Below are 13,267 nucleotides of genomic sequence, written 5' to 3'. Positions count from 1 at the left end.
CCAGCAGAAACTGCTCTTCAGCATGTCCTGGAGCAGTCAGGAAAATACAAAGTTCTCCTTCTGCTTTATGAGTGCAGGAAGATTGATTACAGTGCCCCACCCACTCAGGACTGCTGCCCTCTTGGTTCTGTTTCACTTGGTTAAGGCTTTTTCTTCCCTTCCCTTCAGTAAAGAAAAGCAGCAATGAAGTTGTTTTAAAAAACAAGATGAAAGGTTCCTGAAATTCCTTTTCCCTTCCCAAAGTCTCTGGAGTGCTTCCCTTTACCAGGAGTACTAGCTCTAAATCAGTATAACGTGTCTTGGTTTGTAGAAGACTTTGCCCACCAAGTGGAATTTTCCATACAAGGGTTGGTAGTGAGTGTCAGGGTAGTAGAGCTAAATCCCCGGTCCCCAGTTACTCTGGATTCTAAGCCTGCTATTCTGTGAAGAGCCTGAGTTAAGCCTGGGCACCTAGGAGGACCACTTCTGTCCTCGGAGATCTAGGATGGCCGAGACCGCATGGTTCATACAGAAGTGAAGTTTAATTTGGTGTAAACTAAGAAAGAGTCCAACAGGAAAAGCAGGGAAAGCTGAATCAAGAGCACCCAAGACCTGCACAGGGAGGAGGCTCTGAACCATCGGGTAGCAGAGTATCTCTCTACTGTTGGCCTTGAACCTCATAGTTCTGAAATCCTTTTGAGAAAGGGCTTTACGAGAAGAGTCGTCTGAGTAACGAAGACGTCCACATGCAGAGAATCAGGACCAGTTCTGTCTTTTATCCTCCAAATTCCTGTCAGACATCATTTGTTCATGGAAAGGTATTTAGTGATTGATCTCGATTTTAAGGCACTTCCCAAAAAGCAGTTGTTGGCATTCCAAAAATCTACTTGTCGCTCTTTCTCTTGTTCTTTTTTAAAATCTTTCCTATAAGTACTCATTAAAAATATTTGTGGCAACTAAGTTTATTGGATTCTGTGTTGCATGGAATTTGGAAAACGTTTTCCCGGGTCAGAAGGTTGGGGCTGCTGTCTGTCTTGCGTATTCCCTTTCAGGACTTGCAAGCAGGTGGTTCTCTTTACAGCTGCCACCAGCTCCCAGGACTCGGCCCTGTCACCCACATAGGGAGGATGTGTTCGTCTCCTCTGGAGTGGAGTCCCTCTGTCACAGCTGTACGGGGAGAAGGGTCCTTTCCTGCCTTGTTGGTGGCCTCTCCAACAAGCCAGGGGCACTTTAATGACTCCTTGTTTGTCGAGAGCTCCAGTTAAGTTACTTCGATGGAAAGCCTCCCTCTTTTAGAAGGCACAGGAGTGGGAAGAAATCATAGGCAGGCCTCACACCACACAGATTCTGCTGCAAATGGAAGAGAACGTTGATTCTCCCCGATGGGGAAGCCCTTCGGCATCTCCAGGCAGTGCTGCTGGAGACGTGGAACTACGGTGTGTGGCCCAGAGAACCTAAGCATTTCCCGGGCCCCAGGGATCGTCTTCTGCCTGGAAACTCACTTGTCTCTTGGAAGTTTGTAAATTGGACGCTTGTGATTTTTCAGAATTGCAGCAGAATTCTTGCTAAGTGGAGTGAGACTAATAATACAACACTGAGGAGTTTGGCTGGTTTTCAGCATAAAAACTGGCCTCCAAGAAGATCAGAGTAAGGAGTGGACTCCCCCACTTCTACACTGTAGCAGAAAGGGTTCCAGAAAATGGGAGGGGGCCCCAGAGGGCCCCAGCGGAGTGGAATGGACTGAGGACACAACAGAGCCAACTGCAGATCACTAGAGCAGAGCAGAAGAAAAGCCATCCCTGGGGCTTTGATCACCGAGTCAGATTGCCAGAGGGTTTTATTGTCTGCAAATGTATTTATTTTTGAAGAATTTCTTCAAGGTGAACAGAAGCTATGGACAGTGACTGAAGCAGGCTTTTTCAAACAGTGTTCCAAAGGACCCTTGGTTTCAGTAATCACATCACAAGTGAAATTAGAATTTAGTCTGTGTGCGTATGAGCCGTGATACAGTTTTTCGATTAAAGTGGTTGGGACGGTTACTTCCAAAGCATTTTGTGCTGTCAGTTACCATTACATTATACATCTATCATCACCCTCTTCGTTGGTTTCCAAGTGCAATTAAGAACCTCATCAGAAAGCAAATGCTTTGCCCACTTCCCGTTGATTAAAAAATACTTGTATTTTGTTGTTGATAGAACCCAAGTAGACATAGCACCAAAGAGTTTGGCACAAATTACCTCTAAGTTTTCACCCACAATCTTGCTATCCTGATACTGACTCAGTAATTTAGAACTTTTCCCCTAACATCCATGCTACCAACTCAAACTAGGAATCTTTTTTTCAACCGTAGATATGGTGTTACAGACGTTACCATTTAAACAGAATCTCACAATTTAAAAATTACTTGAGTGTAGTTAGTCTGTGGCTTCAAGAATCTGAACATCTTAAGCACTCCACTGCCTAGTTAGAAAACACACAAATAAGATGGGTCCTATCTCTCTCCTAGATTTTTGAATAACAATTGTTGTGATTATTTTGGTGCCGGAGATTGAACCCAGGACCCTGTGTGTGCTAAGTGTGCCCTCTGCCACCAGCCCTCTGGCCAGTTTGATTTGAGTAGCAGACAGGGAGAAAGAAAACAAACAGGAAACCCTCAAATGTGTCTCCAGGCTCAGGCTTCTGTCTCTTCTTTCTCGTTCTACAGCTCCGGAAGTTCTTGCCCAGAAACCTTACAGCAAAGCCGTTGACTGCTGGTCCATCGGGGTGATTGCCTACATCTTGTAAGTATTGCTTGCTGCTTGGCTTCTCCGCACTCCCCCCTTTTATTGTGGCAAAATATACATAACACAAAATTTATGATTTCAGCTGCTTTAAGGGTCCCATTCAGTGGCATTAAGTGTATGCCTGGTGATGCACCGTTGTTACCACTAGTCGTTTCTGAGACCTTCTTTTCATTTCAAACTGAAATTTTGTACCTATAAACAAGAATCCCCTCCTCTCTGTGCTCCTGCTCTCCTCCATCTGCTTTGTGTCTTGATTCTGACTACCCTGGGCACCTCACATAAGCGGGATCGCACAGTAGCTTTCTTCCTGTGACTGTCTTACTTCACTTAGCATCATGCCCTCAGAGATATCTGTGTCAGAATCGCCTCCCTTTCTAGGCGAATCTGTATTTCACTGCATGTATGAACCGCACTTGCTTTATCCCTTCATCTCTCCCTGGGCATTTGCACTGCTTCCACCTTGTGGCAGTTAGCTTCACAATTATTGTGAATAATGCTTTTGTGAACATAAATGTGCAAGTGTCTGTTGGAACCTCTGCTTTCGGCTCGTTGAGTTATATAAATCTAGAAGCAGCATTGCTGGGTCATATGATAATTCTGTGCTTAACTTTTGAGGAACTGCACAGTTTCTATAACAACAGCTTAAATTCACATTCCTAGTAGTAATGCACATGCTTCCAGTTTGTCTACATACATGCCAAAACTTATATTTTCCAATTTTTGATAATATCCATCCTGGTGGGTGGGAATTGATACCTCATTTTGATTTTGGTTTGCATTTCCCTAATATCTGTTTTTGTCTCATCTCAGCTTTGGGAGGAAGATAAACCATATGAAAACACTAGGACATTTCTAAAATAAATCACAATTAGGAAGAATGTAATGAAAATCAAAATTTAGGGACAGGGATTTAGCTCAGTGGTTTCACTGCCTGCTGTGCAAGTGCAAGGACCCGAGTTCGATCCCCGGTACCAAGAAAAAAAGAAAATCAAAATTTAGTATTTTTCTTTTTTGGATTTCTCATTTCTTCTCAGATACCTTATCTCCCCAACCCAGGAAATGGAGTCCTAGGCCTTTGGTTTGTTGCACGTGTTTCAAAATCATTCATTGTGTTTCATTTTGTTTTGCCTGAAGCTATTTTTTAATTGCAGTTTCTTTCTGCAGTTAAAGTTTCAAATTCTCATTATGTGGTGGTGTGCCATCTAGCTCCTGTGATAGCTGGGAATTGTTTTCCCTCCTCCTTATCCCCAGGGAAGGGAATTTCTTCTGGCAAGCAGAACCCATCCCTGCACACAAAGAAAAACTGCAGGGGATTGTGAGAAAGTTTCTCCTCCGAGAATGGTGACCACAACTCCCCATATCAATTTTACCTCATTACCTAGCAAGCAAATGGTCTTTCTACAGCAACATTCACTGGGTGGCTTTGGTAATTGAATGTGGATTTAGATGACAGCTCCTGTAGATTCTTGCCATTATCACAGGAGAATTGTATCCATAGTGATATACTTGGCCTGGAGGGCCCCATTTATGGAAATAGGTAAAGGGCAGATTCCGCTGTGTAGTCCTTTCTCTTTCAAAGTGTGTCGGTCACCTCCTGCAGCAGTTTTCATTCTTTTGTGGAGGAAATGGGTTACAGACCCTTTTGAGAATCTAATGAAAGTCAGGATCCCTGTATCCTGATAAAATCCCTTGCGTGCACACACATCATTTGGCATGCCATTTTAGGGGGTTCCTGCATAAACAGATATTGGACGTAGGCCCTGTGTTATTCACCCTGGCTCCCTAAATTCTCAACTGCAGTTCTGATCAAAGGTCTTGCCTCGTGCAGCTTGATTGAAGGCTTTTCTGCAAGGACCAAAGCTGGTGTTAATCGTTTAGAGAAATCTTCCCTAGGACTGGGGAAAATCACCCCTGTTCCGGCCTTCTGGCTAGTTGTTCCTTTATGTCTCTCTTTGAGCCTGGAACCATGACTTCAGTGTGCACTAATGTGTGTGGAATCGCTTTGGGTGTGTATAATACAATTATGTCCCTGAAGTCTTAGCCTTGAGGGAGGGCTTTGGTACAGCCCTAGGAGGTGCATATTCACTGATCATTTCTTCAATTAGTGGGATAAGCAATTTAAAAACTAAGAAACGATGGATGTCTGAGACCTCAGGCTGCTAGAACAAAATCCCATATGGTAGGTGATTTAAACAGCAGACATTTATAGCTCACATTCTGGAGGCTGGGAAGTTCAAGGTGCCGGCATGTTCAGTGCCTGGTCAAGGCCTCCTTCCTGGCTTGCAGGCGGCCGCCTTCTTGCTGCGTCCTGCTGTGGTAGGCAGAGTGCCCCAGACCACGCTCTCTGGTATCTCTTCTAAACCAGTCATTAGCACAGAAATGGGGCTGTCGTGATGGGCACTGAGCCATTACCACCCTTTACCTTCAGTGCCTGTGACAGTGCCTAAAGTGGAGAAAGTTCTCCAGGAAATCTGGTTGTTGGTGGTGTCGATGGTAAATTCGAGGCTGGTGGTCTTTCTGCACATCTGACTGCAGGAGTTCATGGGATGAAGCTATGGTTGAGGACGGGCATAGGGAAGACGGGCACCACTAGCTGTCTGTCTCGGCATTTTGATAAGAATAACATAAGCAAAGAGGAGAGAGAGTACATCCACCCTGCAGAGGGATGCAGGCCTGGGGCAGAGGCGCCATGGGACCTGGAGGGTTGATGGAGGTGTGAAGATTCCTGGGCTGGTGAGGTTGGCAGGAACCAGTGTTCAGAGGAAGCTCAGGCACTTGCTGCCTCCCCAGGAGCCTCCATTCCTGGTCCCCAGCCCTGTCCATGTCTGTACACTACGAGCAAGGCAGCTGAGCAGCCAAGACCAACAGGCGCCCCCTGGGGAGACAGCTACGCCAGGGGCCTGGCATCAAGCTCCTCCTCCTTCCTCTCCACTAGGATGGAAGGGAGCTTTGGGAGAGCAGCGCTTATTTTCACTTGATGAGCCTGTCGCACTGAGAGATCAGCAGAAGTGGGCAGGCAGGACCCAGCACCATGCCTTGTCCTGTCCATGCAGCTGGAACATTCCTCACTTTGCCAGTGCAGACACTGGTTAAATTGACTCTTTTGTCTCCTACACCCATTTCTCTGTTTTCCCTCATTGGAAGGAGAAATCAGTTTTCCTATCCAAGGTATGAATTAAAACACACACACACTCTCTTCATGGGCCCTCATCCTGCCAGAGAACTTCTTTGGGGGATTAGGATTTGCAGAATACATCTTTCAGCTCCTGGGAAAGAGAGAGGACAGAGTGTGTTGAAATCTCACACAGTGGGCTTGGTGCAGGAGACAGCACGAGTTCCGAAGAATGGATTTCTTCACTCAAGATGCAGAGTGGGGTCTCAGGGACCAAAGTGTTTTTGTGATGACAAGTTCTGCCTTCCTTCTCACAACTTCAAGGAGATCAGTTAATGAGCATTGCTCTAAATTAAGCTCATGGTTGCAAAAACTGCAGAGAAACACAGTGACTTTTTGGAAATAACGAAACTGAGAAAGATCCTAAGAGGTTCCCTCTCCCACAGAGAAGCAGGCCAGTCAGAGGCTGGACAGGTTCTGGTGGGCATGGCCTGGCCTCCATCTGGAAGAAACGCTACATAGAATACAGATGATAATGATAATATCCCTAGTTTTCCACTCCCTCCTGCATTGTCCACTGTCTAAGTGACATAATGTTGGTTTGCCCATGTACACAGCTTAATTGGCTTTTGGACCACAGGCTGGCTAATCTGCATGCGGAGCCTGTTTCCTGAGAGAAAGCAGATCCTGGGCTGTTCCCATCCCTTTGAACAATTGACAGCTGGCTCTTTATGGAGCACACATGTTCCGGGGAGGGACCACGACACCCAGCATCTGTGGCAGAGCTCAGCACAGACCCTGAGCCCCAGCCCCAAGCCGAGGGGATTGCAGCGCAGTGCTTCCTGCGTCGTCAGTGTTCCTCCGAGTATGCACACTTGCCGCTCTGGCAGCGGAGGCAGCAGGCGTCCCCTTCCCCATGGGATCTGCAGTGTGGGGCCACCCTGAGCCCACAGCCTGGATTTGGGCTTTAGAACTTTAGAAACTAAATTAAATCTGTTTATTCATCTTGCCCCCTTTGATGATCCCTGTGAAAGGATTCATACTAACCAGACTCAAAGGAGACTAAAAAACCCCAGCATGTCCATTTACTAAATCACACTGAGATTCATGCCCACGAGGAGATTGGATACAGTATGTGTGCCAGTGAACAGCACATCTGTCCCTCTAGGGAGTGCTCCGGGGGACCGACTCAAACCAGAAGCTGACTTTGTAGAGGGCGCTGGAGTTGGGGGTCTCAGATGTGCTCATAAAGCTGGCGTTGGTCTCTGGGTTGCTCTTTGCAACCCAAGGAAGTTTCTGTCCAGCAGCACAGCCCTTCCTCTTTCTGCTAGAGTGATTGTGGCTGCTCGCTTCTCCCCACACCTGCCCTGTGCAGCTTCAAAGCCTGACCGCCAGCCGCTGGATGCTCTCTCTGTCTAGTTCAGCATTCATGGACACAAGGCCTGCCTGGCCCTGTTCCAGCTTCATTTCTCCCTGCTTCGGGGAAGGGACTTGGTTAATTGTGTGTGCCATTCCCTTGCAGTGTTCTGGTTTCAGAGTGGGTACTGGTTCTGCACAGCATCGAAGGGCACCTCTGACGACAGTGAAATTGAGGGACAGGAATTCAGCATTTTACCAGGTGGCGGGAGCGGCCCCCTGTTGTGTCCACTGATACCCGCGGCACTGGATGCAGAGACCCTGGGTGGAGAAGGCTCTGCGGAGAGGGAGGCAGGAAGGCAGTGGCTCACGTATGTCACTTTAGCACCCTAAATCGTGCGGCATCAGGCCAGATGGGAGAACATTTTATTCCCTCTGCTCTTGTGATTTTCATCTCAGCATCAGCCCCTGGAAACTATTTCTGTGGCAGCTAAATGCTTTGGGATATTTAACCTGAGAATGGAGGGCAGGGACTGACAGGCGCTCACTTAAGTAACATTCACTGAGCCTAGTATGTGTCAGATGCGGAGATGGATTCCTTGCAGGCCTGCCTCAGAGCTGGCTGTCACGGTGGGGGCAGAGCTGTGAACTGCCGGAGCCCTGAGGAAGCTGCAGAGGCAGCTGACAGCCCCCGGGTTTGGAAGGACAGGCGAGACTCTGCCAGGAGGAGGCGGGCCAGGCAAGGAGACAGCTCTGTCCTTTCACGGTTCCTGCAAGGCCATCCCGCAGGTTGATGGTTCCCAGTTATCTAAGGGTAGGATTCCTTCCTGTATGTGGGAAAGGATGGGCCACTCACTTTGGAACTGCTGCAAAATATAGTGGGAAGGAGTTGCTCCAGCTTCAAACTATTGATGGCAAAAACTTGAGGATGGGAAAAATATAATCTTGGAATTATCAGGCTTTTTAAATTCCTTGAGCCCCATACTGAGAACAGAAGAATGAAGAGATCTTTATTGTGCTTTTAAATATTTACTATCAGGCCAGGCTGAGTGGCTCCTGCCTGTAATGGGAGACTGAGTCAGGAAAACCACAAGTTCAAGTGCCCCCTGCACAACGTAACAAGGCCCTGTCTCAGAATAAAAAATAAAAAGGGCTGGAGGTACAGCTCAGTGGTAGAGGGCCCCTGGGTTCCATCCCCAATCCTGAACAAAAGTTACTATCAGGAATAGCCAGGGAAAAGAACAAAATGCAAGTGCTGCACTGAGCAGGGTTGTGATGAAGTGGAACAGGAGTGGTGGGGGAGCAGAGAGGCTCTACCTGAGCGACAGTACTGAGGAAAACCCTGGTGAGGCTGAGAGGAAGCCCTGGCATGGCCCAGTGGCGCGGCACCCTGTGCACCCTGCCAGGCTTCTCACCGTCCTGCCTGCTTTCCACCTTGCTCAGTGATCAGTCTCCAGAGCTCGTGGTGAGAGTGAGCACCTTTGCCAGAGGCCAGGGGGACACGCACAGGAAGCCATGGCCCTGGGATGTGCGGCCCAGGCCTGTCCCAAGTGAACCAGTGCCCTGTACCAGTGCCTGACTGCCTACCTGTCAGGGCTAGAAGGAAGGAAGAGAGGATGGGAGGAGGAAGAGAGAAAGAGAGAAGGAAGCCGGGGAGGGAGAAAGCACCTAGTCACAGAGAGGGCGAAGTCTAGATGCAAAATCTAATTTGCAAAGCTCAGGGCTGCAGCATAATGGGGGGCAGTTGATGTTAATCACCTCCAGATTGGATGTCTGCATCCCCCTGGTGCTTTGCTTTGAAATTCATGCATTTTGAGAGCTGGTTTCACTGCTGAGAGTTGCACTTCGAGTTTTCTAACTCTTCATTACTGGCAGTGAGAAGCTCTCTTCACTCTTCCCCTTGATCACATTATCACCTGTTTTGGAGTCAGTGGGCGCTGAGCCGTGTTTGGCCCTGAAGTAGGAGGCCCAGGGCCTCTTTGCTGCTGCCCTAGGCTTCCCCAAGGCGGTGTCCGTTCGTTCGGCTGAGTCCACATGGATCAGGCTGTTCTGCTCTGCTTGAGGAAGCCAGTTGTTCCCCTCCCTCCCTTCCCCTCCTTCCCAGGCCACTCCACCATCAGTTCTAGTTGAGTACCAGCTTGAAGGAATGTGTTTCTTCCTTTCCCTCTAGTAGTCCCTCTCTTTTCTCCCGCCAACTTTTCCCTAGTCTGCTTATCCGTTCTCAGCTTTCAGGGCATTGCCCAAACCTCAGGAAGGGATGGGGCCATTTACCCGTTGGGTTTCCATCAACAGCACATTGCTGGAGTCACCCTGTCTGTGGTGTAGTAGGTGAGCCAGTCCTGTATCCTCCAGCCTGCTCGCTCCTAAGTTTGCAAGCAGAAAGCTCTGGGGATGCACATAGTCAGACAGATAGTTACTGAAGTCCGTGGAGTGCAGTTATATAATGATTCTGATCCCATTGGTCTAGTCTGTAAAGTCAGATAATCTGCTAAAATCTGTTCTCACTAAGTGGGCCCTGTGCCTAACTACAAATGATTTATCAGCTTTGCTTTATTTTTATTATTTTTAAGGCTTTCATAGTATCCAGGGTAACATGAATAAACTTAGATCCCTTAATACAGGTCCCAGACATTCGTTCAATAAACACTTGTTGAGTTCTTGCCAGGTGCTAGGTCAGAGAGCAGCCAGTGGCCACCCAGTGCCCTCAGTGTACCAGACCGACTGCAGCATCCACTGGGAGGCTGCCCAGGTCTGGCTGATGGCACTAGTACTTTCAGAAACCCCCTGGGCCGGGGTAGCTTATGTCATATGATATACAGGGCTGGGGGCGGGGGTTCAGCCCCTTTTGGCACCCTGGACTAATGTGTTCTTCCCTTACCGACCTGCCTTTGAGCAGGTGTTCTCAGAAGACTCAAGCCATTCTTACCGTCGAGGGTCCTTGGCTGAATGCTTGGAAATACTGGCACACAAGATCAAAGTTTAAAGCGCACTCATAACACAGAGCATAAAATCATAAGGCTTCTCTCCCCTCCCTCCTAGAGTAGTGAAAACCGTAGATCAGGATGCATGGTTGTTCCTGAGTAGGTGTGCGGAGACGTTACATGACATTTAAAAATGCATTGCTTCATTTTCACTGTTAGAGCGCAGGACATCGGGCCGAAAGCAGAACTGGACTGGGCCCCGAGAATAGCACACATCTTCCCTAGGAAAATCGCTCCTCTTGCCTCAGAGCCTTTTGCAGCCCAGTGAGACCAAAACAGAGAAAGCTAGGTTGCCATTCAGTTGTCAGTGTGGACTGTCACAGTCAGATATTTTAGGTAAAATATTTGAAATAAGTTTCAACACTTCGGAAGCACATTTCCCAGATACTTGGAAAATTTGCTGTGATATGTGTAACTTACTTCCCAGTTCCCCTGGTCCATCGGGCATGCCTAGTCTTCTCCCCTTCCACAAGGTCTTGTCCTCCATTATGTCCCCAGGCAGCTCAGTACTGGAGCCTAGCACTGAAGGAGAGCAAGTCACCATGATCACAATGGAATTTGGCTCGATAGAGATGCAGGGTAATTTTCTCCAGTCGCTGTATCCCAGACGGGACCGGAACGGTGCTAGCCATTTTCCTCCGATCTGTCTCCTGGGAAGGCAGGCTGGTTAGAACATTAGGCATTGGTTTTCATAACTGCAGAGCTGTTTGTTATTTCTGTGGCAGGTGGCCAGCTCTGATTCCGAATGTATAATACTCAAGAGTCATGATGCTGACTCTCTCCCGGCAGGTTTAGAAAGAGGACACTGTGGCGTGTCCCCATCTTTGCAGTGACATATCAGGCTGGGTATCTGGAGGCTAATATGACCTGACTCGGGATTGCACAGACAGACTTACAAGCTCCAGCCTGCCCTTTAGGAAGGACCAAGTTGTCCAGCCTCTCATGCCCTGATTTCCTCTTCTAGAAATGGAAGGCTTTTCAAAGCTCATCTCCTAAGCATGCCTTAAAATGAGCACCACCTTCAAGTCACATGGCTCAGCGCCTGGTGCACAGAAATGCCTCTGGGTGGTGGCTCTTGTTACTGGCTTCTCTGAGACACACTCACTGTAATCAGTCTCCTCGCTGTAGAAAGGTACATGTTCTCCTGGTCCTGTTTAAATGAGAACTCACCAGGGCAAGACCCAGGTCTGTCTTGTGCACTGCCCTGTGAAGCATCTCACATACCACCTGTGCTCCGTAAGTAGCTTAGGACTGGACTGAGGTGGCCTTTGTTCTTCCCGACCAGAGCCCTACACAGATGCCAGCACTGCCTTTGTGACTGCAACTAGCTCTTTATCTCTTCCCTGGAGTCCTGAGTGGGGGTTGGACCAAGTGATGACCTCTTGCTCCCTCAGTAAAGTTCCATGACTGAGAATCCCTTCCCAGGCAGAGTCCTTCTTCAAACGTACCTGCAGCTCTGCTTTGTGGTCTCATCGCAGGAGCAAGCTGCCCCTCTGCAATGTCATCAGATAGGGCAGGGGTGGAAGGAGTGAGGGCCTGGAAAGCGGCAGCTCAGGGAAAGTCTGCTGTGTTCATTCCCATCTGCTTTGGGGACAGCATGATAGGAGGCTTTCCTGCAAAAATAACTGAAAAAGTCATTGCACTTGGGAAAGTTGGTTGAAACTTTCTTTTCCAGAGTAAACGTCCATCTTGGAGAATTCATTTCTACGTTTATCCCTTTTGTGTGTGTGTGGAGCTGGGTGTCAAGGCCAGGGCCTCCTCACGAGTGCTAGGCAAGCACTGACCACAACCGAATCACAGTGCACCCTGCTTCTTACATCAGCCTGTGTGCTGTTGCGTACATGCACACATACAAACACAGATGATAAATGTTTCGTGTAAAGCGTCTCCTGTCCATCAAAGGTCAGTTAACCAATATCCATCCAGTCATGTTGAGTGCTGATGAAAGTCCAATAGAAATATGGTAAGTCCTGACCTGTGAATGAGTTCTGTTCTGGGAGAGTGTTTGTAAGTCAGGTAAAGCACGTCTTATACACCTCGGACACAGATATGCAGTGTATACTGCTTTGCGCTTCCCAGAAGTCCCCTCCACATCACTGCTGCTTTTCCTCCTGCTTCCGACATCCTAGCTCTGACTGGGCGCTATACTGCACGGTGAACACACGGCAGCACCACTGGGACAGTGTCCGGCACACACGAGAGCCACTTGTGGGATTTGTTCGCATCTACAAATGTTCATAATGTGAGGTCCATTTGTATCTGTGGAAGTTCACAACTCGAATGTTCATTAGTCATGGACATACTGCATTCGGCATAGTCTCTGTCCTTTATAAACTCAAAATCAAAGTAGGAAGATAAACATTACAACCCCAGTAATAAGTCACAATTGCTAGGCATGATGATGCACCCCAGTAATCCTAGCTCCTCGAGGCTGAGACAGGCAGATCTCTAATTTGAGGCCAACCTGGACAACTTTGGCAAGACCCTGTCTTGAAAATAAAATTTAAAAGAAAGGTTGGTAGTGTAGCTCAGTGGTAGACCACTTACCTAGCATATGTGAGGGCCTGGGTTTGATCCCCAGTATCACAATCAGTCAGTCAGACAGCCAAGTAAGGCACAGTCAGTTTCCTGAGAAGACCAAAGAAAGAGCACTTAAACCAGACCGCAAGAATGCGGTGTTTGGGAGAGAGAGGCTGCCAGGGCGGGGTGGCTTCCCTGAGAGATGGACACTGCACACTCAGCCATCCCACAAGCCTTTGCTGAGCACCTGCTTCGTGCTGGGCTGGCTGCTGGGGTTGCAAAAATGAAAGAGACAGGGTGGCCACCGCAGGGGGCTCAGAGTAACAGCGCAGAAGAGCAAAACCCGCCTGCGAGCCCAACAGCGGCGTCCTGTCCGGGAGGCTGGCCCAGCACAGAGGAGGGTGAGGGGCCGCTGCCCGGGCCCCTGCTGAGGTCACCAGCGGGCCGCACGCACAGCTTCGAGGGTGAGCAGCCCAGGCCCAGGGGCCGGGAGCGTAGCATCCCGAGCACGGAGCCAGATGCGGAAAGGACCCTTC

The 13,267-nt window shown here is 48.6% G+C and overlaps 1 protein-coding gene across 9 annotated transcripts in view; it reads left to right on the top strand.

Moving 5' to 3' along the window:
• Camk1d (calcium/calmodulin dependent protein kinase ID) overlaps positions 1-13,267 on the top strand; it is a 366,227-nt gene that overhangs the window by 328,050 nt on the left and 24,910 nt on the right. For all 9 annotated transcript variants that reach the window (XM_087206791.1, XM_087206790.1, XM_087206796.1 and 6 more), the window contains one exon: positions 2,684-2,759. In XM_087206791.1, the coding sequence (XP_087062917.1) occupies positions 2,684-2,759 (76 nt within the window). The remainder of the gene's footprint in view (positions 1-2,683; positions 2,760-13,267) is intronic.

This window comes from Heterocephalus glaber, unplaced genomic scaffold (genome assembly GCF_053883595.1).
Source record: "Heterocephalus glaber isolate CG9 unplaced genomic scaffold, H.glaber_assembly_v1.0 deba00000738, whole genome shotgun sequence".
Taxonomy (NCBI): Eukaryota; Metazoa; Chordata; class Mammalia; order Rodentia; family Bathyergidae; genus Heterocephalus; species Heterocephalus glaber.
The sequence above is the reverse complement of the archived record's forward strand: the minus strand, read 5'-3'. Positions and strand labels throughout refer to the sequence as shown.